A 24,972-nucleotide genomic window follows, 5' to 3' on the forward strand; every position below is an offset into this window, starting at 1 on the left:
GTCGTCTTTATATTTTTGTGAAGTTTTGAGATGTTTTGCCTGCAGACTGTCAAATTTCCTTAGTGTGCATAATGGTAGCTAAGCACTGTTGGCTCTGTCGAGGCCAGTACTGTGGTAAGAGCTATTCCAGATGTTTCTAAGGCAAATGTAAGAGCCCATGTTAGACAGACATGGTATAACCTGCTTCCTGCAATTGTTTTTATCCTATTTTACAATTATTAGAGGTTGTCCTAAGTCTGTAACCATTATGTTTATTTTCATTTTTGAAATCATTATTGTACCTTTAAATAAATGTAAATGGCCAGTCCCTTTTTGAACCTTGATGTAAGGGTAGCTTCAGCAACTTCTTTGGATAATCAAATACATGTTCAGCTATATAGCACTTCCTTTTATAATGCTTGAGTTTCCAAGTAGGAATTTTTAGTAAGTTTTCCCATGTTCTAGAAAAGATTTCTGATTTACTCTTAACTAAGCAATTAATTTATCATGCCTTCTCTTATTTATCTGTTGGCAAGGTGAAATTGGTTTGTGGGTTGTGGTTTCCCCCCCCCCCTCACTCTTTTCTGAACATCTTTTCCACATAAATCTTACTGACAAAGAAAGATCTTTTCTCAAACATTTTTTGATTTACTCATGATGGTTTACCTAGTATTTAATCAAAGTCATAATCAGTTTTAAGTTCTGTTCTCTGTAGTGGCAGAGGGTTGCACATGTCATGGGTCTCTGACTATGCAAAGGGGGGGTTGGAATAAATCTTGCAAAAGCAGAAGTGTCAGTGTCTTTCAGTAATAAATTGTAGAGTCCAGGAAAATAGCAGTGGCAGTATGTAAAGAAGAATTTGTATCTAATGCATTGGTGTACTTTGGGAATATCATTGATTATTTTGAGGATTTGAAAAAAAAAAAGGCTGTGTTAAAACCTTTGTAATGGGGAGTTAAAAACCTTTTTGGCAATCTCTTAACTAAGAAGGTGTCTGCAACAACCCTGATAGTGTCTTGGGGGTGTATCCTTGGCTGGAAAGTAGTTCATAATTGCAAAACTTCTATAACAAAGGTGATCTAAAAAAACCCTGGCACAACTGATTTCCATGTTCCTATTGAGCAAGATCATGAAACTCAGGTTATCAACACATTAACGGACTGAATAATAGTAAAAATGCAAAAGTATCCCTGATCTCTGTAATGAGAACAACCAAAATGTGTCTCATTACATCTCACTGTATTTCAGTCATTCAGGTGTGCGGGGATTAACGGCACGGACTCTGGCAAGCAGCAACCAAAGACTTTTATTGCTCTATATTAGGGTAATCTATAGCAAGCATAAGTGTCCACGCGCTATCCGCAGCCTGCAGATAGGTTACAGCCTGGTGTTCACGCACATCTATGCTCCAGCGGATAGGTCTGCTCTTCCTGACCATACAGCATGACTTCATGGTCCTTATCTTGTTTACTCCTTTCCAGCAGCTCATTCCTTTCTTCCTTATCTTCTGCCTGCGTGCTTTCTCACGGGTACAGTACCTGCTCATTAAAACCGAATTCAGTAATGTCCATAGTTAAAAATCCTATCCCCACAGGTTAGCTCTGGTTTTAAATTTCCTCAACTGTGTTCTAGCCAAAAGCCTTGTCTTAAACAATTGAAACGAGCTAAACTACTAGGTATTTTTCATCCCTACACAATTCTCTATTGCTGCGGACTTTACCAGCTATAGTCATGGACTCTGGGCCTGTACTGTAGTGAGGTCAAAGCAGGTATTAAAAAAAAACCACAGCTGTGCTTTTCCACAATGCTTACAAGATTTAAAACAACAGATGGCTGTGGGCAGGTGGGAATACACAGAAATGAACAGTGTCACTCAGAATGAGGAACAGTGATGTGGGTACCGCCGCAGTGTGACAGTTTTCATGGCCTTGAGCAGCACAGCGAGGATTTCCAGGCAGCAAGGCCAGCTGCCAGGGGCGTGTGAACACCTCCTCCCAAGCATGGAGATGGCCATGGGAGAAGACAGTGCTGTTCCTGTTGGTGTGTAGCAGGGGACAGTCGGTGGAAGCTGCTCTCAGGGCCTGTCATTAGGAGCTGTCATCGTGGCACTTGGTGGGAAATAACACGGGGGAGGAGGCTAAGTCATGAAAGGCCATATTAACTGTCTGTGAGAAATGACGGGAACAACTTCAGGGTGTTAAGGAGACTGTTAGTTGCGATTAAGGCAGTGAGTGAGGTGATCCTTGTAGGAGCTTTCTGAGTGGGTCAGAATGGGGCAAGACTGCACGTAAGGACAGAAAAGGCTGTGGCAGTAGTTGAGCCGATCAGAACTCAAGTAGGAGATGATTTGGGCAATACCTGGTGAAATCAGTGTCTTGTACATCTTGTGCAGACTGCATAAGGCCTGACTGCTGGTGAGGAAAGGAGTGTGAAAGGAGTGTTGGAGTGCCAAGGAATGGGGGTGGAAGTGATCACAGACTCATTTCTCAGTTTTTCATGGGCTGCCTATATACCCCATGTAACTCATCTTGCATTGAGAAAGAAGTGCCAGCCTTTTGGTGGAAAACGAGGAAAAAAAAATCTTTTATGTTTTTAATACTCTTACCATTCTAGAGTATTAAAAACATTTCCTTGAAGCACTTTCCCAAAATAACAAGGCATGACTACACCCGAGCCCTTTCCCCTGCTGGGGAAGCCGAGTTATAAGATGCAAAATGTCGTGTTATTACCATGTTAGGGCTGTCAGCAGCTGTCCTGTCTTCCCTTACCGTAAGATGATTTAACACATATACTGCTTTATGAAGGCGGGCTTGCGGTGATTCCCCCAACACAGGTGAATTTTTAAATTTGAAATATGACACACCTTTTTAGGAGCTTTTGATAGTGGGCAAAATAAATCTGGGATGTCACCTTTGGCAATTTTATTTTCTTAGCTCCTAATACACAGAAATGGGTAACCATAGATGCGACCTACGTGGGAAGTCCAAAGGCTACGCATTAATTGAGCTGAGTGGGGGAGCAGAGGCAGAGACTGTGAAAACTTATCTACCCTTAGAAACAAAAGGATGTCAATTGTTATTAATTTGGTGCTGATGATTCCAGCGGCTAGTATACTGGAGAATCAACTATGTATATATACATGCATACATGTGTCTATGTACAATTTACATTTTTCTTGCAAAATTTGGAAGTTATTAAAATGGCACTCAGAGTCAGGAGTGGGCAGAAGTTGCAGTTTCTGTACTTTCATGTCTGTACACGTTTTAGATTAACCAAGATTTAAAGTAAAGTATAATGATGTTAAAGAGATGCTTGGAAAATAATTTCCAGTCATCTGAGGTGGGAAAGAGAACTGTCACTCATTCTTGAAAACTATTTCGTAGTCCAAATCCCTCTAGACTTAAATATGATTTCTATACAGAAAGATCACAGTCACTTTATTAGTGAGGAATATTTTTACTCATTTTATATTAGAATGAGAGGATTGTAATTTTTCAGTGTTTACCAATAGATATTTCAGTTAAAAAAAAAAAAAAAAGTTTGGGTGTTGACTAAATTTTGCCTTTAAGTGCTTTCAGACTGACCCATTTGGAGTTAAAAATATAAACATATGTTACCGTTTGAACTTCTGAGGAGGGATCATTGTATTGCTCCCTAAGAATATGAATGTAAAAAAAAGAAAGTATCAAATATTTAAAAGGCACCAGGAGAAACTCCATACTTATAATTCAAGGCACTGGAAATTACTGCAAAATTGTAATTTTAGCAGAACTTAAATATCCTTGATGATTTTATTTTTTTAGTTGAAGGGAGGGATTACAGTTTTGAGTTTGTGGAAGATAGAAAAAATGTCTACATATACAAAAAGTTAATTGAAATTCCAGAATTTAACCTAAATTTTGAAAAGACGTTTAACTTCTTTATTCTTGGTCTTGATGTGCATGATAGGCTTGAATGATTTTTACATATGCAGATGCACGAGACCCTTTTGTGCTATTACATCTTCTATTTAGGTTAGAGCTAAAAATAGAAGCATGTATGGCCATAATAGCAGGATAGTGAACTTTAATGGTATCTCTCAGTACGTTACTGTGTCTTTCTGCAATGTAGCGTAAGTGACAGCTAAGCGAAAAGCATGTTACCCCGCTACACTACTGTGCTGTATTAGAGACAAAGGCACGAGTGGGATTACTAAAGTAAGCAGTAGTTCACTGAGTATTTCTGGGATCATGATGTGACTATGGATTTTTACAGTTGTTTTGTTTGCTTTTGTTGTCCATTGTGCTACACAGAAGGCCTGTAAGATATTTCTACATTCAGAGTGTAGTGACCTCTCTGTGATTTGACATTCAATATTTAGGTTACATCCAAAAATAGACACAAATTTAGCAATGGAGACTATTTCTTGCTGAACTGTAATAGGAGTGGAATAACATTACTCAATGTGGCACGCATTTCCAGTGACAAAAATGGGTGCACTTACATTGAGACAGTGGCATGCAATCTAGGCTGAACTGCTGCAGGCTAAGCATCAGTGGCTTAGGCGCACAAGTAAAGACCAGCCACGTGAGCAAGCCCTCCCTGCATCTTGTTCTGATGGGAGCATCCCCCATAACATAGCCAAATGTAAGTGTGAAGCACCTTCCCGATTTTTCCTGTCTGTGCTGATAACAACCTGCCCAGAACCAGCAGTCTCATGCCCCAGTTTTAAGAATTCAGTTATGTAGGCAGATTTCTTGGCTACAGAAGTTACTCTTGGGGTCAGGCCAAGAAAATCCTAGAAAGAGTGATGACCAAAGAAAATTCAGCAAGGGAAACTGCTGTAGATTTCCCTCTTTCTGACCACTCCAATTACCTTTTGCAAAGAAGGATGCAGCTCCAATGTTCAACAAAAGAACACTGTGTCCAGGAAAGGCTACAAATGCCTGGGCTGAAACTTTGCTTGTCTGATGTCTGCCTTGGAGTATTATTTTTAGAGGTAGCGGAAAGGAGAGTGACCAAAGGGCTTGAGGGGATGTGGAGAGTAATGTGGCTGTATTTGGAGATGCACAAGGCAAAGGCAACGATGGTCAGGGAAGGATGAGATTGGATAGTGACCTGGGCTGAGGGAGGGTAGATGTGAGTAGTAATTCTTGTATGAAAGCATAGAACAAGAAAACACAATTTGGATGAAGTCCCATCCTTTCCTATATCAGCCACCATTTAATCTTCAAATTCAAAGATTTAAATTTTAATTGTAAAAATACTAATTTTAATTGCAAAATTCACTAGGTTGTGCCCATTATTCCTGTTGGAAAGTTATTCTTCCAAGGCTTTGAAACTCTTTTTTGACATCCTGTTAACAGTTATTTGCTATGAATTTGTAGACGTTTGTTCTTGTGCCAGTAACGTCCTTGTAGTATAAGTAGTTCTTTTCCCTCTTTGGGGCTTGCTTTTTTCATAGTTTAGAGAGCAACCACATCTTTTCTTTGGCTTTGTTTGACTAAGCTAAACAAGACAACCTCTCTCAGTCTTATTTCTAAGTCTTATTTCTTATCATGCTAATATCCATTCTCTTCATCTGTTCTTCCTTTGTGGATATATATTTATTGCAAATATGTGACCAGAATTATATGTAATATTTCAGACAAAGGGCCTCCTACACAATGGTAAGAACACTTCCCTGTCCAGGGGATGGGGAATACATCACCTGATACATCTTGGGATGGCAGTTACCTTCTCCATAGTTGTAATATGTTGATTGATCAGTCATGTAAGTATTATTGCAGTGCTTATCTGGGGTAGAGGTGGATGGGGGAAGGTTGGTTCCCAAGGCGTTGGTTCTTCTGCCTAACTTCATCCGTCTAAATGCTTGATGTTTGAACCTTGGATGTTAAAAAGTCATAGCCACTGAGAGCAACTTATCCTGCTCATCTTAAACAGAAGAGTTTAGACATAGTCTAGACATAGTGCTGAGACTAGATGCACAACTTTTAAATGACTGAAACTAGTTAATGTAGGTAGTACCTTACGGGAGTCTGCACTTTGGGTTATTAGATGTCATCCATTTCTGTGACAGGTGTCAAGTTGTTCCTGCAGTGAATGATGCCATATCATTGTCTTCCTCAATTGTTTTACGTGCCTATACAGCATATGATACCTTTGCATATACAATGCGACCATATTCATTCTCTGCTATAGCTGGAGATGAAAACAGTGTTAATCTAAGTTCTGTCTGTACATCCCGAGCGATGGGAATTCTCTTTCTTTAGAAAGTATGTATCTTAACACACATTTAAGATCTCCTCAATTGTTGTTAGAATAGCCCAACTTTTTGTGCCATTGTTAGACTTTTTGGTGTAGCACTGTATTGAATGTTTTACTGAAATCAGAATAGATGAGATCACTTTCAGTTTGTGTTTTCATTCAAGAGAATTGAAGACCAGTCTAGCAAACAGTTGTGTTTGATAAATCTATGAGAATTTTCCTTCCTTTTCAGTGTACCTTAATTTGTCATTTATTCCTTCCTCCAAATCCTTATCCAAACAGGCAGGCTAGTGGGCTTGTGGTCACGTAGGCTGGATTTTACCATTCTACATCACTGGCACTGCGGTTCCTTTTCTCCAATCTGATCATTCTGCTCCAGACTTGACAGGTTTATCTTAAAAAAACACCAAAAAAACCCAAACCAAACCAAACCCTCCTCAATCCTACACTTTTCTTTGTCAGTTCTTTTAGAAATCTGTGGTGGAAATCAGGTAGTGGGGATTTGAGGATGCTGATGGATGCTGCATTTTACTTCTGCCTTGGTGATAGCAATTTCTGTTCCCTCAGAGTAATTTGTTACATAGTCAACATCGCACTCAAGATGTTGAAAATAGAGGAAAATATAGACTTATTATCATAAGATGGGATGGTGTCTCAAAGGGATGATTGGTCCACATATGGCATGTTTTTGTACTATTGGCCTGTGCATCCTCTGTATCCTGTTGGAGAGAGGCTGCTGGGCTTTTAGTGTGGCCCAATATAACAGTACTCATGCTCTGTATTTTTAGCATTACAGTTAGCTTGTTTCAATGTAATGAAAGGAATTCTGCTACGAGTGTGACTTGTTGAGGACTGTTTGAAGTCACAATTAATCAAAAGAATAGCAACGAAATCCAACACAAGAACTGAAAAGGGAGGCAAGCAGGCCCATGGGAATTAAGATATTCAGTTGAGATTTGTAAGGCACAGAAAAGGGCAGGGCAACAGCTCAAAGATTTGATGCTATCAGAGGCATTTGGAGAATAACAGCAAATTTGACAAATATGGCAAGTGGAAATTAAGTATCAGAGAAAGAAGGTACATAAAGAAATAAATAAAAGGTTTGTACTCTCTAGTCTTTGAGCAGTCTCTCTAAGGAAAACGAACACATTTTTATTCTTTGGATTCTTTCTTCTCCAAAGGAATGATTTTTATATTTTGATCTGTTATTTCTTCCATCTCCCCCTGGGCTTGTCCCAGCCTGATGGGTCTTTCCTCCTTGACACCTCCTTTAGTGGCTTTTAATTTCTTTCTTGTTCTGCAAAAGCTGCCTTCTCAAAGTCAAACATCTTTGCACGATCGGTCTGCAAAATCAAAGTTTATGATGTTCATTCATGAAACCTGAGACTGTTGGTTCCAAAAAGTTTCGTGCTGTTCCTCATCCTTTTCCAATTCCTTTGTAGGGTGCAGAAGCTGAGCAAGGAAGTTTTACAGCTGAATGGGCTCTTCGTCTTTTGAACTACATAGCTGTTTCCTACGTGTCTTGGGAATGTATTTTAGATAGCTATTAAGCTCTGCTTTCTAGCCAATAGTTATATGGAGATTGGCACAATATCCTTATTGTTAAAGCAGTTTTCATTGCATGGTATTAAATTCACAGGGTTGTGATCAGACCTGTAGTATTAAGACATGAAGACATTTCAATATAAGCCTGATTTCAGTCTTCTAACTTCGTAAGACTCCACGAACCCCAGTACAAGAGAGATATGGAGCTACTGGAGAGAGTCCACTGAAAGGCCTCTAAGATAACTAAGGGACTGGAGCACCTCTCATATGAGGAAAGGCTGAGAGAGCTGTGACTGTTTAGCCCTGAGAAGAGAAGGCTTCGGGGGATCTCATTAATATATGTAAATATCTGAAGAGAGGGTGTAAAGAAGACAGAGCCAGACTCTTTTCAGCGGTGACTATAACACAGGAGGTTCTGTCTAAGCATAAGGAAACATATTTTAATGTGTTTTTTTGTTTATTTGTTTGTTTTTACTGTGAGGATGCTGAGCACTGGCACAGATTGCCCAGGGAGGTTGTGGAGTCTCCATCCTTGGAGATATTCAAAAGTCGTCTGGACATGGTCCCAGACAAGCTGCTTTAGTTGGCCCTGCTTGAGCAGTGGGGTTGGGTAAGATGACTTCTAGAGGTCACTTCCAGCCTCAACCAGTCTGTGATTCTGTGTTGAGAATTCTCCTTAATGGAGGAGTGTGCTGGGTGTGTCCTACCTGTGTGATGATGATGGAGAAAAGGTGCAACTTCTGGGATGCAAAGTATATCCTCCAGTAGGTTTCCATTGGATAAAACACTCGGGCAGTTCCCAGTGTAGGGGGTGGTGCTGGGCTGCAAAAGTGAGACAGATGTTGCTAAAGTGTGGGTAAATGCTTGAGGATTGCAGAGATTGCAGAGATTTATTTTTTTAGACTTAACAAGTTTAAGCCTTTGGTTTATCATAATTTTAAAGTTACAGAATTTAGCAAAACTGTTGTTTTTCATGTTTGTGCCTACAATATGGACCAAGTGTGCTGGTCTATAAACAGCAACATTCCCAGACATTTACTGTTCAGTCAGAATTGGTGCAGTGGAGATTGGGGGAGGGGAGGAGAATGGGTTAATGTAACAAAAGTTTTTAGCAACTGGGTACTCTGTGAGAGGATGATCTAACCATAGGATCTGTGGTGCCAAGGAATTTCTATCTGAAACCACACTCCATAGACTTCGATGAGAGTAATTTTTCGTTTGTATGTACTTTGGGGAATCTTTTTTGGTCAGAAAAGGAAAAAAACCCAACCCAAACCCTCAGTTACATGTTTGCTCAGGGAGACCTTTTCTGTGTTTTTCATTTTCACTTGTCTTAAGATACCAAAGATACCAAGAACTCAAAACATCTGGCATTTGGTTAGGCCTAAAAGCTGCAGAATTTGAGGAGTTTTGTTTAATAGAAAATGGGAAATTTATGAATACTGATAAATGCCAGTAAAAGCGCTACTCGGGGTAATTGATGAGTTGAATGTTCAGTGACCAAATCTTGTGAAAGGCCATGGATCTTGCAAAAAGCACAAGAATGCTAAAGGTGCTGAAACAGGGCTGACTCAATATTTTATATTGTAAACCCAGTGACCCCTGCAACAATGCAGGCTGAGGCGTTTTTTGGTGTTTTTTTTTTCTTTTAAGGTTTTCAGATTTGTAACCAGAATCCCATTTGCTTGCATGACCCATTCTTCCCATATCCCTCACACCCCCAGACTCCCAAAAAGGAAAAAGAAAGTCTAGGTAAAATTTATTCAAATAATCTTAATTCTGCTCTATATGTCAGCCTGCAATTTATCTCCAATAGGTTTATACCATGAGAAAATTTGTAATATTTCAGGAATCATTAAAATGTGACATTGTAAGCATTTCCTTCTTTTGACCCAGTTTTCTTCTTTGTAGAATCCTAGTCTCATGGAGCATGGCCTATATCAATTCTATTTTCTGTATATATTCCTTCATTCCTTCAAGGGAATCCTTCACTTGTTTGGCGTGATGTTGGCGTGGTGGGGTTTTTTTTTGGTTGGGCAATCATGAATATCCTAAAGATAATCGAACTCTAAAGCTATTTGTTTTCAATATAGTATTGGTAGGAAGGAAATCTGGTGGAAAAAGAAAGTGGTTTCTTCCTTCCAGTCAGAGGAAATATAACTGTTACCCTGACTAACCTTTTTTGGGCTGGCGAAATAAAATCACCTTAGTAAATGACTTGTGTAATCTGAGTTTCCAGCTAGAACACCTTCAAAGGATTTTGGTTGTTGGTTTAGGACTGCTATTTGCACTTTCATCTTTATTTTGATTTTATTATATATTTGTCTAGGGATTAGAATTAGTGAGTTTCTGTCTTCTTTTTTACAACCTCACGCTTCTCTGCAAGGCATTCAGTCTCTTTAATGCATCTCACCTTATTTGAAAGGTGAAGAAAAATTAACCTGAGCTAATGCACAACATGGAAAGATGCCAGTTTGATCATGGTCAGAACATAGCTGTAGAATACAAATCTGCACTGAAGAATATAATCATTTTGGAGCTCTTAATCTGGTGAGGCCCTTTACTATTGCAATGTTATGTCTCATGAAGAAGCTTTTCTTCACTCAAGCTGCTCGAAGAGGACCCAGATGTTTTTGGATAAAATCTGAATTGAACTATTGAGCCCTGGAGCTGTAAGTCACCATTGTATGAATTAATAGTTCACTACCAAGTGGTTCTCTTTTGTATTATCATCTAGGATATGGGGCCAGTGTTCTTTAATGTAGGTAATTTAGGTTTTTGGAAAACTTGGAAAACAGCCAATATTGGAGTTAAACTTGATTGGAAATCAACCCCTCACCAAACAAAAACCACCACCACCACCCGTGTCCCCCCACCCAAAAAAAAAAAACCAGCAAAAAAACCCTACCAAAAAAACAAGGCGGGAATTAATCATAGTTTTCCACTCCCTAACAGGCATTGCAGTGATGGAAAGAGAGGAAATAGTTACAGATTGCAGCAAGGGAAATTCTTGCTGGACATGAGGAAGAAATTCTTCCTTGTGACAGTGTTGCAACCCAGGGATAGGACCCAGAGAGGTGTTGGAATCTCCATCCTTGGAAATACTCAAAACTTGACTGGACAAAGGTCCTAAGCAACCTAATCTACCTGTCAGGTTAACCCTCCTCCCTTTGAGTAGGAGGTTGAAGTAGAGACCTCCTGAGGTCCTTTCCAACCTGAATTTTTTCTGCAATTCTTTGAAATGTGGCAAAATGTAAACATTTAAAAGTTGTTATAGCCTTTCAAAAAATGATGTTTATTCCATTTTCAAAAGCTGTGCTAGGTTGTTTACAGGCATTCTGAAATTACTGTATATTTCCCAATAAATGCTCAAATCCCACTGTGAAAGATGTGAAAATCATGCCAAAACATCTGAATTCCTTCCCTGTCAGATGCACTGCTGGTGGCATCCCCTGTCGTGGATCCTAATGCTGGGTTGTACCCGGCTGTCTCCAGCTGCAACTACAGTGATGATCGTACTCAAGTAACACAAGTTTAGGAAGCTCTGCTTTGCCACACAAGCATGAGATCAAAACCACACATACCAAGCTTTGGGGAAAGTTTTGGTATCTAAACCAGTCAAAATTACTTTTCACTGCAATCTTGAGTTCTTTTCTGAAAGAATCTTTTTCTGCAATAGAATAGCTATTTTCCTTTTCTAGAAAGCATTTATGCTAGTAATTCAGCTCCCACAGGAAGCCTAGATCTTACCTTTATCCTCAGCTACATATAACTGAGATGTAATTGAAAAGATTTTAATTTTCTTCTCTCCCTCTTCTTATAAAATAGGAGTTCCTTAGATAAAACAGCACTATATAAATGATGAGTCTGGTTACAGAGTTGAAACAGCTGTTGGTCGTGTGCACACAGGGTTCTAGGATAACTGTAAACAGGGAAGAGGAGAGATGCTCCATGGGGTAGTATCCTGATTCAGTGGGAACCTGTGGGAATGGCTTTACTGCAGCTATTAGTTTGTGGTGTACTATATAAGAATCTGTAGCTCAAATCTTACTCTACCTTTCAAATTTGTACTCTTTCTGCTGTGAAATTCACAGGTTCTGTTACTCTGTCTTGAACCTATTGGTAACTCTAGCATCCAAGTAAAGTTGATGGAAAGAGATTATACACCATCATTGTAGTCTGGTTCACTGATGAAAGCAATAATGAATGTCATCAGAAAGTTGATTAAAGGAAATGTCAGTTTTCATAAATGATACATGCTAAATAATTTGATCTTCTACATATGGCCTGATTTGAAATGATACATTGTGCTAATGTTTTTTGCTTCTCCTGGATGACATTTTGTGAACTGTTGAAAACAGCGTTAAAGAGGCAGACAAATTAATGGGGTAGAGATACCTGCCAGATTAGAAATGCCAGTAAGATAAAAGAACAAAAAAGAAGTGTTGTTTTTTTCTAGTGCAGTTAGATTAAGTATCATTCTGATTTGATGTTAAATTCAGTTTACTGGAAATTATTGTTAATACTTCAAAATGAATCTGGACCTACCTAGACCTATGCCTGCACTGTATCATTGATACCAGCTGAGAGCTAACTATCCGTGGTGGCGGCAACTGCACCAATCCTTCCAAACTGAAGTCCTGTAAGGATTTTTTAATTCCTTTTCCCTTCTGCCAGATAGCAGAAAGGTTTTTGGAATAATTTATAAATCTCTCCTTTAAAATGTGAAATAATAATGTCATCCATAAATTTCCTTTGTAATGCCCTTTTGAATGTTTACTTACCTGCTTGCAATTAAGACCCTAATTAATTTTATCAGAAATTATTCATTCATTATACTACTGACCGCAAGATTGTTAAAAGTATATGCGGGGGAAAGAAAGAAACAGAGCATCTGCAAGCATATTTCACCTCACTTCACAGCCTTCTTATCCCCCCCCCCCCCCAGGGAATTCTTATCTGAGATTACACTATTGTGTAATCCAAGACTCATGGAGAAGTTTAACTTTTTCATTGGATCTAGTATTTATGATTAGACAGCTTGCAGATTTTCAGGACTACCATTGATGCTATGCTGCCATTAGAGAAGGGAGATGGTGATTTATTTAATGAGACAGCATTTCTGGACTTGGAGGACTTTGGGGAGTCTTGGATTCCATTTCATGGCAGTCCAAAACATTGAAAAAGCCAAAGATACATTTAAATGTCCCTATTCCCTCCTAACTGATTTTGTAGAACAGAAGTCATGTTAGAACAGAAGTAGCAGAAGAATGGAGTTACAATAACTATGGTTTTGTTGTGTGGTTTGGGTTTTTTTTTTCCTGAAAACATTGCCATATTTTTTCTCATTTGTAAAAAAAACAAAAACCAAAACCAAAAAAAACCCACAAAACCAACCAAAAAAAACCAACAAAAAAGCATTGGCTCTAAATAAATCTTAATCTTGGCATAAGTGTTTTTCATGTGCACTCTGGAAAATCTCCATAACTTGTGGCCATTTAAAACACATTAAAAATCCCAAACAAACATATATTACATTATCTCATAATATATTTCATCTCTCTATACCAAGGGCTTCCAGCCACCTCTACAGAAGTAGCAGAATTATCCTTTTTATCAGCCATGATGCTGTACAATTAGACTGTTCCAAGTATATGTTTGGCTGCTGCTAATGCTCAAGCTTGGTTTGCTTCCAATAAAGCTGGGAAAATTCTATATATAAAAGTGTTCTGCCTGAAAGACACTCTTTAGTTACTATTATAAGTAGTGTTTAGTCACTTAATATCATGCATTTTTAATGTAATATTAATTCTTCCGAAAGGAATGTTTTTCAAAACACTTTCACAGAGAGAAACTGGACAGTAGTAATTACTACATATAGTAGCGTCTTGTGTTCAAACTGAATTTGCTTCTAGTAGCAAACCTTACTATTTCTATGGGGGATATTTGGCTTAATCCAAAGGATAGGTTAATGTGCCGTCTGAAGAGAACCCTGTCGCCTCAGTAACAGATGGAAGGAAATTCAGCAGTGTGAGCAACTTTCAAATTACTCTTTTTTGTTTAATGAAAGTAATTGCAATTGGTTATCTTGGAGCTATGGACCTCTATATTGCCAGCTCTGTCCATTATTGAATGAATGAAAACCTTTCAGTGTTTCAGGCTGTGTTCATATCACTGCTTACTATAAAACTGGTCTGATGCTATTCATTATAAAACCCTCTAGTCTCTCAGGGTGGTGATATGCGTGAACTGGGGATTGCCTGTTAGACAAGTTCGACTGAACAGTTTGGTCATTCCTCAGACTGAGGGTAGTTCTTTTTGCCTATAATAAAAATGTGTCTGATCTTTCCTTTAAAAGTCTTGTTGAAGTACATTTTGGAAAAAGGACTTGAAATTTGTCATGAAGTGGTCTTTGTGTCATGTTCGATAGCCATTAAGATCTGCTAAGGTTGGCTGAGTTACAAGCTTTTGAGAAATTCTTGTTTGCTGAACTTGGTAGATACTTGCAAGAGCTGGAAAGCTCAATTCCCTCTGAGTCCTGCCAGCATAGAGCCCTGCTTCAGCCAAGAGCTGGCAGGACCTTCCTATAATCGCTGTTGTATGATTGTGGCCCAGACCGAAGTTGGAGCTGAGAACAGGAGGACTGGGAGCAAAAAACCCCAATGCCCAGTCCAGGACCAGGGTGCAGGGAAGGGGAGGGTCCCTAATTTCAGTGCAGAAGGTGTAGAAATGCATTGCACAGGAGGAGACCAAGTGATCCCATGAGCAAAACACTGAACTGGGTTGTGGGAGACAGACAGGATCTGTTCTTGGTTCTGTGTGGTCTTGACACGTCCTTCTGCCATTGTAAGTCATTTTCCCATTGTAAATTTATGTCAGTCATGCTGACTGTTCCTTTGTGAAATACTTTGATATGTTCCAAAGTGAAGTACCAAATATAAACTAAGTGTTAGTGAATATTATGCATTTCAGGGAGGTTGGATGAGAACTGGCAGAAGGCAGAGAGAAAGCTGGGAGGTGACTTGGAAATGCTGACAAAGAAACCGCTGAAGGGAGGAAAGAAAGATGTGGAACAGGTGGTAAAAAAAAAAAAAAAATTTACACATGAGAATCCACATCCAATAGCAAGTTATGTTAAGAGTTTCATCAAAACAAGAGTAGTATGTGTATTTGGAGAGCTGTTACATATATTGTCATCTTACGGAGTGGAAGGAAGGAGGCTTTATGAAGATTTCATTGCGTTGTGGTTTAACCCGTCAGGCAGCTAAACACCACACAACCGTTCTCTCACTCTCCCCCTGTCCCCCAGTGGGACGAGGGAGAGAATTGTCGGGGAAAAAAGAGTAAAATTCGTGGATTGAGATAAAGACAGTTTAATAGTACAGAAAAGGAAGGGAAAATAATAATAATAATGATGATAGAATATACAAAATAAGCAATGCACAATGCAATTGCTCAACACCCGCTGATCAACACCCAGCCAGTCCCCGAGCAGCAGTCACTGCCCCCCAGCCAACTCCCCCCAGTTTCTATACTGAGCATGACGTCACATGGTATGGAATAGCCCTTTGGCCAGTTTGGGTCAGCTGTCCTGGCTGTGCCTCCTCCCAGCTTCTCGCTGGCAGGGCATAAGAAGCTGAAAAGTCCTTGACTAGTGCAAGCACTGCTTAGCAACAACTAAAACATCGGTGTGTTATCAACATTATTCTCATCCTAAATCCAAAACACAGCACTGTACCAGCTGCTAGGAAGGAAATTAACTCTATCCCAGCCAAAACCAGGACAGGTACCTATTGAACGAGTGTGTGAGTGCTGCATGTTTGCAGTGAGCATCAAGCTGGACCAGCCAGAGAGTAGGGGACCTGTGGGGTGGTCAGAGAGCCGGGAACTGTGCAGGGGTGCCGAGCAGCAGAGGGGCCATGCCAGTACTTGAGGGATCCATGAATGCACGATCCCCGAAAGTTGTGAATCCAGAGAGTGGTGTGTGTGTGCACACGCACGCTTTCACCAATTACCTCCTGTCTCTGCCAGCCAAAGAGGAGAAGTGGACTTGGCTGTCTGTGCTTGTGTCTTATGCCAGTCCTGTATGTGGGTGGTGTTGAAGGCAGTGCCTTGGCTGTGGCACACTGTGTGACCGGCCATGTCAGTCTCGTGCATGTATCTGTGTGTGTCTCTGGAATATGTCCTCAGCTTTGCTACTGGTTGAACCTGCAAATGGGAGAGCAGCAGCTGCATCTCTCAGCCAGGGCAGAGACCCTGTTTTCCGGGGCATTGGGCTGGGTTCCAGCAGCCAAGCAGGAGAGGTCCTGATATTCCTTAACAAAATGCAATAAAATTTTGGGATAGAATTAAAATGGTTTATTTTAATACAAGTGGGGTTTCATGAATGGTCTGTGGCTGAGGAGGAGAACACACGGATTACAGCATGGTTCATAAGCTGCCCAGAAGATGTCTCCATCAGTAAGAAAATGTATTGGAGGATGCACTAGTCAAGGTACCTGTAGTGGTTCTGCTGGAGTATTGACAACATGGTACAAGGAATGGCAAGTTCTGATTTTTGCCACCTATGTTCAAAAAGCACAGCCAGAAATTGTAAGAGACGTTGCAAAGGGTTTTGTGTGTGACTGAGGAAACAATTGTCTGCCAAATGAGAATGCAGTAGAAGGGCTTGGGATGTTTAGCAAGTACTGTTTTATTCTCTAGGAGAAACTCCTTTAGCTACTTACGCTAAAAGGCAGTGCTTCTCAACTACAAATAGGCATAAAATAGCCATGATACATGTAGACTGGTAAGAGAAGAAAGATTGTAATAATTAGAAAGAGCCTTCCACTGGGGTTCAGCACCTACCAGCTTTTGAGTCTTAGTTCAGTAGGAAAGGTGGCATACAACGTGGTACCTGGTATCTCAGGAGATAGTGTTGAAAAGCCCAACCTCTCCCTCCGGTCTTACGTTCCTATTGCATGTAGAAGAGAGTTCAGCTCAAACGCAACAAGAGTCCTTGATCCCAGGATTGTTCTGTTCTCCAACTTTGCAGAGCTTGGCATTGTTACTTTCAAAGATTTGTTTGCTGTATGTTTTTCTAATGGGTTACTTTTATAAGGTATAAAAGTACATTAGAAATACGTGTTTGGGTCATGCAGTGCTTGAATTTTAGATCAATTGCTAACCAAAAATCCAATCCTTAGGAATATGCTAATGGTGGACAGTGGTGTAATAAATACTTAATTAGATTAACTGAATATTTACTACACCATTGTCCTCTACTTGTGTCTTCCAATGATTGGATATGTGTTTTGGTTGGACAAGGACAATTTTTTTTTTAATCTATCTTAGGAGGAAATTTGGCTCAAAACTTTAGAGGCTTGTAAGTCTTGAGGGTCAGTTACCACATAGTGGAGATTCATCAGTAGAAAATGTGACATTACTTCTTGAACAAATAGGCCGTATGAAGCTTCATGTGGGGGACTAGTTTCACAGTATCACTAAAACCACATTAAAGGAGTGTGAGAAACTAAAAATAGAGAAGTGAACAAATCAGAAGTATCAAAGATGAGAATAACTAAACAGAGCTTAACTAAGTCATTGCATGATGCACCAGTATAATAATTAAACAAAAGTATCACAATGGAAGATAATAGATAAATATTTGATAGCTCAGAAACCTAATAGCTTCTTTCTTTTAATACTTCTACCTGGAGTGAAGATGCTTTGTTTCAGAGAGATTCTAGTAAGACTGAAAAGTGTAAAGGCTTTTGAATTGCAGCACTATAAAACCCAGAAAATAACTTAGCGGTATTAACATTTGGCAGAGTTCCCATTGTGGGTGGTTTTATGTGCCAGAATTCTTGAACAAAGGACTAAAAAAGATCTAAAAGTCTTTGGTGAAAATACAATGTCAAGATTGGTCCCAGTGTATGTACAGCAGGAAAATAACTATGGTGTTCATGGTTGCAGGACTAAATGCCCAAAGGAATACTGATTGGGTTGCGCCTCCCTGTCTTTCCAAACCTCTTTTTGGCTTTCTGCTTTCATTTTGTTCTCCCTAGTGCTTGTCCCTCTTTCCTCACCTTCTCCTGAGATCTAGTTCCTACTCCCAGAAATGTTTTCATATTGTACGCTGATCTAAAATACATAAACCCCTGAGAGAGGGACCAGACCCAGACTCCTGTTCCTACTGGGTCCTTTCCAGGACACAGAACCAGGCTGCCTTTTTTGATCTCCTGAACCTTGACTTTGTTGGCTGGAGACTGGCTCTGTTTCCACAGAAATGCCTCCCCTGACCACCGTGGTAATAGTTTGGGGGGATATGGCCTTTTTCTCAGTGGACTGCACTTGAAGGCCTCTAAACTTTGTGCCTTCAACCACTGTTCAGTGTGATAAAGAAACCCAGGAGGAACACTGGTGCTGCTGCTGGATATTATTTTAGTTTTTTCCTAACCATGTGGCCAGTAATAGTTTGTATTCCAAATGCTCAATCCTGAAATCTGTCTCCAAACAGGACAGTTTTGAAAGAATATTAAATGAGAAGAATCACGCTGAGACATTGCAGGTCTATCTGGTTGTGGAGGACAATGTTTTGATTAGTACAAGGAGGGGGGATTGATTTCAGTGGGTACATTTGATATCATCATCACTGCTTATCACTCAGAGTCTCGCATGTCCTGCTGTGGTTTCTCTGTTCAAGGATGGAAAAAATACACTGAGCTCAGCTGAGTTGTTAAAAGCTAGAAGTCTAGTGTCATTTGAGGTATACCAGGGCTAACAGATGTATCCCCGTAAGGTTGGCAGATATGACCTGTGGCAGATCTGTGCTCTTCTGGAAGAGCAGCTGAGGACCAGGCAGGATACCCTGCCCTCTGCATCACAGAACCATTGCCTGCTGTTGCAGGAAAAGGTACACGCAATGTGGGTTTCCCTCAGTACCGAAGAATGAGTTTGCTACGTGTATGATCCATGCAAAATGCATAAGGTAAATCTACATTCATACTATAGTACTAATTAGCACTAAGCACCGGATAGAGTCTAGCTTTTAAAAGAATATTGTACTAGGTCAACCACTCTGACCTATTCAGTAAGAACTCTTGTGCTCCAGGAAAGAAATATCGAACTCTTACTAAACTCAAAACACAAATATTTTGTGTTGCTGAGGTTTTAAGAATTATGAAGAGAAGTTTGAAATCAGATTTGCTTAATGTATACTTAAAAAAAGCCAAACAGTTCTCTCCCTTCAGCACCCATTACAAATAATAAATTATACATATGTATATGTACCTTCCAAGTATCCCTTACAATAGTGCTTTAAACCTTGCAGTGGCCATTTGAGCCCAGATATTGCTGACATCTTAGGAACCAATTAAGATACTTGCCAAAAATCATGAAGTCCTTGATGTAACAGTGAACAGAACCCAGTTCTCCTGACTTCCTGCTTTTATGGCATCATCAACTGCTTCTGTCACTATCTCGCTTTTGTCTTGTCCCATTTTCAAAAGCCCCAGCTTAGCTCCAGAACTTTTTTCTTCTTGTTACTGCCTGAGAGCCACTGCTTCTCAGTCCTTCCTCTGGGCTTCTGGTCATAATCTGCCCCACCACATACATTGCATCTCTCCTTTTCTTTGCTTCCCCTTCCAAGTATGCTGAGATGCTCTTACGTGCTGTAAATCAGAGGTAAACTTGTTGCACTGGTGAATCTGGACAGAGCTATCTCACCAGTGCTGAAGCTGGGCATACAGGCCTTGAACTGGGCAGCTGTGGTCAGTGGCTTTCTGTCATCTTAATAACTTGACCACTGTTTCACCCAGAGGTGTGCCTGTCAGCCTGTGCAACAGAGGATTTTTTTCATGCCATGCTGCCAAATCCTTTTTTAATACTGTGTGCGACATTACAGTTCTTGTATTTTCTAAGGACTGTTCACCACTGCCTCATTCTCTGCTTGTGTTCCCATCCAGGTAGTGAGTTGAGAGATGTTGCTGACTGCTCCCATCTCATCTCCTTCCTGCTCTGCTCCTTGCAACCCCTCCAGCTACCTGGAGCTAGTCCTGTTCTCCAGCAGCAATAGCAGCAGTGAGTGCTAGAGGCTGTGAGGAACTGTGAAGAAGGATGCAGGAGCTGGTGCTGATGGCTGTATGTAGATGGGGAAGTGGACCTGAAGCAGGGAGTTAATAGGGCTGTGCCCTCAACCCTTTCTTAAAGTCTCTCTTAGATGCAATAGTTATTGTTGCTTGTTCTTCTCTGGGCCCTTCCACATAGCGTGGTCTGGTTTTGTTTTTTCTTGGTTCCTCACAGCATCTTCTGGATATTGCTATGTCTCATCCTTTCTAACTGAACCCTTATCCTCTCAGGATCTGACCTTGTGTACAAATACTGTCTCACACGGAAGAATCTGGAATTGTTATGTAGGAAATTAGTATAACGGAACTGAATGCAAGATTTTGTGGAAGGGAAAAGTGATTTTCTTCCACAAAATCTCTGAAGTTTCCCACTCTCACTCATTCTCTTATAGATTCCGCTCACTCACACCCACATATTCACAAGCATCAGCTCATGTGCCTGATGGTCACTGGTGACCGGGATCACTTGTGTGCAATGAAGACGACAAGGGACACTGGCTATCATGGCTCATAGGTTCTCATTCACTGGTGGCAATAGACTGATCTGGGACTTGCCATTGATTCCCTTTAGGAGTGGGTGCTGTTTGGGATCTTTTGCATTATTATTTTGTCTCACCCCTTTATAAGTCTTAGGTAAAATTCTTTAATTTCACAGTTCTTTTGTATTCCTCAGCTGTGCATTTTAAGGCTCCAGTTCTCTTCTCCATCTTCTTGACACCTTATTTTAGGTAATTTTGTTCCTCTTCATTAATTTGGATCAAATCCCCATATAGGGTGCTCTGTAGCAATTAATGCATACTTTCCCTGTTAATCCTTATTTTGTATTTTCTTTTTGTGCTTTCACATGTGCACATACTAATATTCATACTTCCTTCATACTAATATTAAATATATTTTTTTTTTCAAATCTCTACATGTAAAAGGAAAGATAATAGATGGGTACAGGTAAAATATCACGGATTACAGAAAGGAAAAACTCAGATTAGTTACAGGTAATGAACTCAAACTATCGATAAAGTATTCACAAGAGAAAGCAAAATTGTTGCTGTTTTTTTGCATAGAATTATTGGCAGACAATCTTTTGGCATGTTATCAAGTACTACTTGTAAGTGCACAGTTAGAATCCAATTCTCTGTGCTGTTCTGATAACCTTATTAAAGGGAAAATATGACTAAGATTGTAGAAGTACAGTAAAGGGCATTAAATGGCTGGAACATAGATTACAAGTCAAAAGAGAAAAAAAGAACAAGCTTTTGCATGTCTATTTAAAAGAGAGTTGGGGGGCAAGGAGCGTGTGGGATCCCACTGTGTGCCAGGACCCTGAAGAGAAACACAAATATAAAACAATATAATTAGCAGAGAGTGTAAGTCAGGGTCAAATGCTGTTCCTGGTTCTGCTGAGTAAGAAAATCAATGGGACTTGTCCTGAGGTCAGACAATATCAACAGAATCTGCAGTATTAACACTTTGCCCATCACGTATGTGGTTATAGGTTAAAAATAGTCCAAGCACAGCACAGTTTGGGCAGATGGATTTTTTTTTAACAGGATTTGAGGTAAAAATCTTCTAAGCTCAGAAATGCCTGCTGAAAACTAGCAGACAAAACAAAATATTTTCCTGCCCTACTTTCCCTGCTCAGCCATTCCTGTGCAGACACATGAAATACAGAAAGCTGTGGAGCAGCATACTGGTCTTATAAAAAATCCTCACAGACTCAGTATGTTTTATGGGGCCTGTGCTCTAATCCACTCCTGCCTCTTTTATGGCTCTCAGCTGCTCTTTAAAATAGTTAAAGGGTTTTCATTTTCTGCCTGTGTACTTGAGATCATGGTACATGTATCAGAACTGTAGGCAAAGACCTGCAGCTGAAAGTGCAACTGCAAGAGTAGAGGGTTGTTAGGTATTTGGCCATGTTGCTGAGCAAAGTCTTTCCCATTTGTGCCAAAACCCGGATAGATTCTGTGATGGAGACTTTCCTCAATTGCTTGTTCTTGGGGTGAAGTTTCTTCCTTCCCACCATATAGAGAATTGCAAGTCTAAACAATGACTAATCCTGAGAACACTGTGAAAGGCTGGAACCAGACATGCAGAGGTTCACTGCCCACCATATCTGGCTCTTCTGTCATGGCAGGTATGCTGAATACAACCTGTACCCAACCTGTGTTTGTTGTGGTGATCTCTGGAAGCCCAGAGCAACACCTTCGTTGTTCCTTTGGTTGCTCATCCATTCTGCAGCAAGGAACTTCCATGACATCTAGACAGTTCTGCCTACTCTGGCTTGGAGACAGCCCCATAGTGGTGGCTGAGCCTCTGGCTGGAGAAAGCATGGGAATTGTGTCTGAGTGCAACAGCCAGAGGTAGAGGTGATGATTTGCCTCACTTCTATGTTTTAAAAAGCATAGCTCTAATGATTTAATTTCCTGGCAAATTTGACATTGACTTTTTCCAACATCAAGAAAACAGCAATTAATCAGTTAATCCTAAAATATAACCTTGAAAAGGAAAGTCATCTCTACACTTTTAACTCTGATTAAGTATAATTTGTTCTATTAATTTGAGAAATTGCTGAAATTTAGGGCAGCTCTGTACAACTCAGTACAGTAGCATTTTGGGTCTGATTTTAGATTGAGAAAATCTGTCCTTCGTCATTTCTGTGCTGCTTTACATATTTAGCTTCAGGAGCAAGTTGTAGCTTGCTGCTGCATAAGAATATCATGGTGGCTTGGAACAGGCACTTGTAGCTCAGTGTTAACCTCCCATATAGCTTTGGAGTGGAGATGTGCCGGGGGGGCAGAAAGGGCAGAACTGTGACTCTCAGCTGCTGGAAGAAATTTAGAGCAACCAGAAGACTGCTTAGTTGTAACCATTGGATGATCCATCCATCTTCACATTGTGCATCTTAGATTTCTACTTGTGTCTCGGGCTGTCTGGAGTGGCTGCAGGCAGTGTGTTGGATGTATATTAGAATGCATTCCTGTACAGGGAAGAAACACAAAACACTAAAGTCACATTTAAGATGACACATGGGACTGAAGTTGCACATAGGTCTGATTTGCTGAGAAAATGCACTTGGTATTAGCAGCCCAGTGCAATAGGTTAATGCGTGCTTCAGGTGGTGGTGTATGTTTTTTGAAAATACGAGGAAGCAGAGTGGCAGCAGGTGTGAGACAGGTGAGTCTGGTTTTTCTGGGTTTTCTTCTTTTTTTTTTTCTTTTTTAGTTAGTCAGCAGAAGGTCTGCAACATTTTAGGTAACTTGAAGATGTGTTAAGGATGGATTAGGCAGGCTTGTAAAAGAAAGTTGCAGTGAAAATAGCTTTGAATAACAAAAGCACGAGTTAACCATTCAATACAAGTGGTAATCCTGTTAGTACCTTAGCGGGGCAACTCTGCTGAGGAAAGGAGATCTTCACGATGTCTTTTTGCACAGTTTTGTGGCTCTGAATTGAATATGATTGCCTAGATACAGGGCTCAATAAGTTAAGCATTGAAATTAAAGCTTAAGAAATGCTTTAGTATCTTGAATTTATCATTTTCTAACTTGATGTACTTTCACTGATTAAGAGAATTCATGGAGATGCTATTAGAAAATGCAACAAACCTGGAAAAGTTATTAGGTGAGCAGTAGAGCAAGAAAGAAAAGTGCAAATGAAGGAGAAGAAAGCACTGACCTTCCAAAAAGCAAAATCTGATCTAGCACAAGATGTACAGGTTATAGTTAGGGCATTGACAGTCAATACTTCTAACATGCTCAAAGGCAAACTTAGGTCATCATTAAAACAATGTGATAACAAACCGACGTGATTGCCAGCTCCTTTTCAGATCCAAACTAAGCAGTTTCAGATTTAGGTGGTTAACTTTTAAGAGACAGGAGTAAGCAGGGAGCAGAAATAAAGTTAATAGATGTAACTCAGTGTATGTTTTCAAGAGAGTGAATACACAGTACTTGGGTATTTGTATAGTCTTTTATAATGCAAACCTGACCTCTTTTGCCTGTTAAAGAGAGGCACTGACAGGCTCTAAAGAAAATGCTGTGAGTCTTTCTCAGCAGTGAAAAAGGTGAGTGTTCCTCATATTACTTCTTGCCTGTACTTTTGATTCTCACTATCTATTTTTATGCCTAGGTCTCTGTTTCCATTGGTTCCGTGCCACTGTTTGGTGCTTAGCTTCCTACTTTACCTGAGCTGTGTAGACAAAAGTGAAGGGAAAAGGAGACATCAGCATTCCTTATCAGCATCATTTTGGAACACAGTAAATTTCTTGGATATCCAGAAGGACAAACATAAAAGCCCTAGGACGTTGAGGGGAATTAATATGGGAAATCAACATAAAGCGAGGAAGTGAGTGGATGACCCACGAAAAAGGAAAGATGTAGGAGGACTGATGGAAAATGGAGTAGAAAATAAATGAATGAACTAGAGGTAGAAGATGGAAAGGAAAAAGGAGACTATTCAATGGAAAGAGACAAGATGGAGAAAGAATAGAAACCAAAATGAAAAAAGGGGAGGATAGTATAAATAAAAGATGGAAAGTTCAAGTTAAGCTGTGGCTAGTAATAGGAAAATGAAAAAAAAAATACAAAACACATGGAACAAATATTTAAGAGGGAGAATAAACAGACAAGAAAAGAAGAAAAGGATGGGTTTAAGAGCCAGACTGTGAACAAGAAGACAACACTGGGCAGATTTAGAGCTGTCAGTCCAACTTGGATGTCCAGTTATGAGAGCTCAGGAGTCATCAGCAGAGACTTGGACTGATAGGATCATCCAAGTCTAGTAGAAAATCTTGTTTAGTAGGATAAAGCAATGTTTGAAGTCACTTTGTGCCAGAACGTATCTGTTCCTCAGAAATATGGCTTACTGGCAGATATATGCATGACGTTGGACAAGTTAGAAAATCTTCCAGGAGAACTGGCTTTCAAGAGGAAAACATGGAAAATAGACCCTTCAGATTTGAGATCTTCTCATAGGAGGTCTAAAGTTAACAAAATACTAATATGCCTGAACATGAGAATAACATGTATGAAATGCTTCATGTATGGGTATGAAGGGGGCTCCCCAAAAGATAGGTCAATGTCTATCTGACTAATAATTAAAT

At 39.9% G+C, this 24,972-nt stretch overlaps 1 protein-coding gene across 1 annotated transcript in view; it reads left to right on the forward strand.

Moving 5' to 3' along the window:
* Positions 1 to 15,689: 15,689 nt before the first annotated feature.
* LOC103925593 (protocadherin alpha-C2-like) overlaps positions 15,690 to 24,972 on the forward strand; it is a 67,718-nt gene continuing 58,435 nt past the window's right edge. Inside the window, exon 1 of the mRNA XM_009334325.1 lies at positions 15,690 to 15,854. Coding sequence (XP_009332600.1) covers positions 15,690 to 15,854 — 165 coding nt within the window. The remainder of the gene's footprint in view (positions 15,855 to 24,972) is intronic.

The sequence above is a fragment of the Pygoscelis adeliae genome, unplaced genomic scaffold (genome assembly GCF_000699105.1).
Source record: "Pygoscelis adeliae isolate BGI_AS28 unplaced genomic scaffold, ASM69910v1 Scaffold571, whole genome shotgun sequence".
NCBI lineage: Eukaryota > Metazoa > Chordata > Aves > Sphenisciformes > Spheniscidae > Pygoscelis > Pygoscelis adeliae.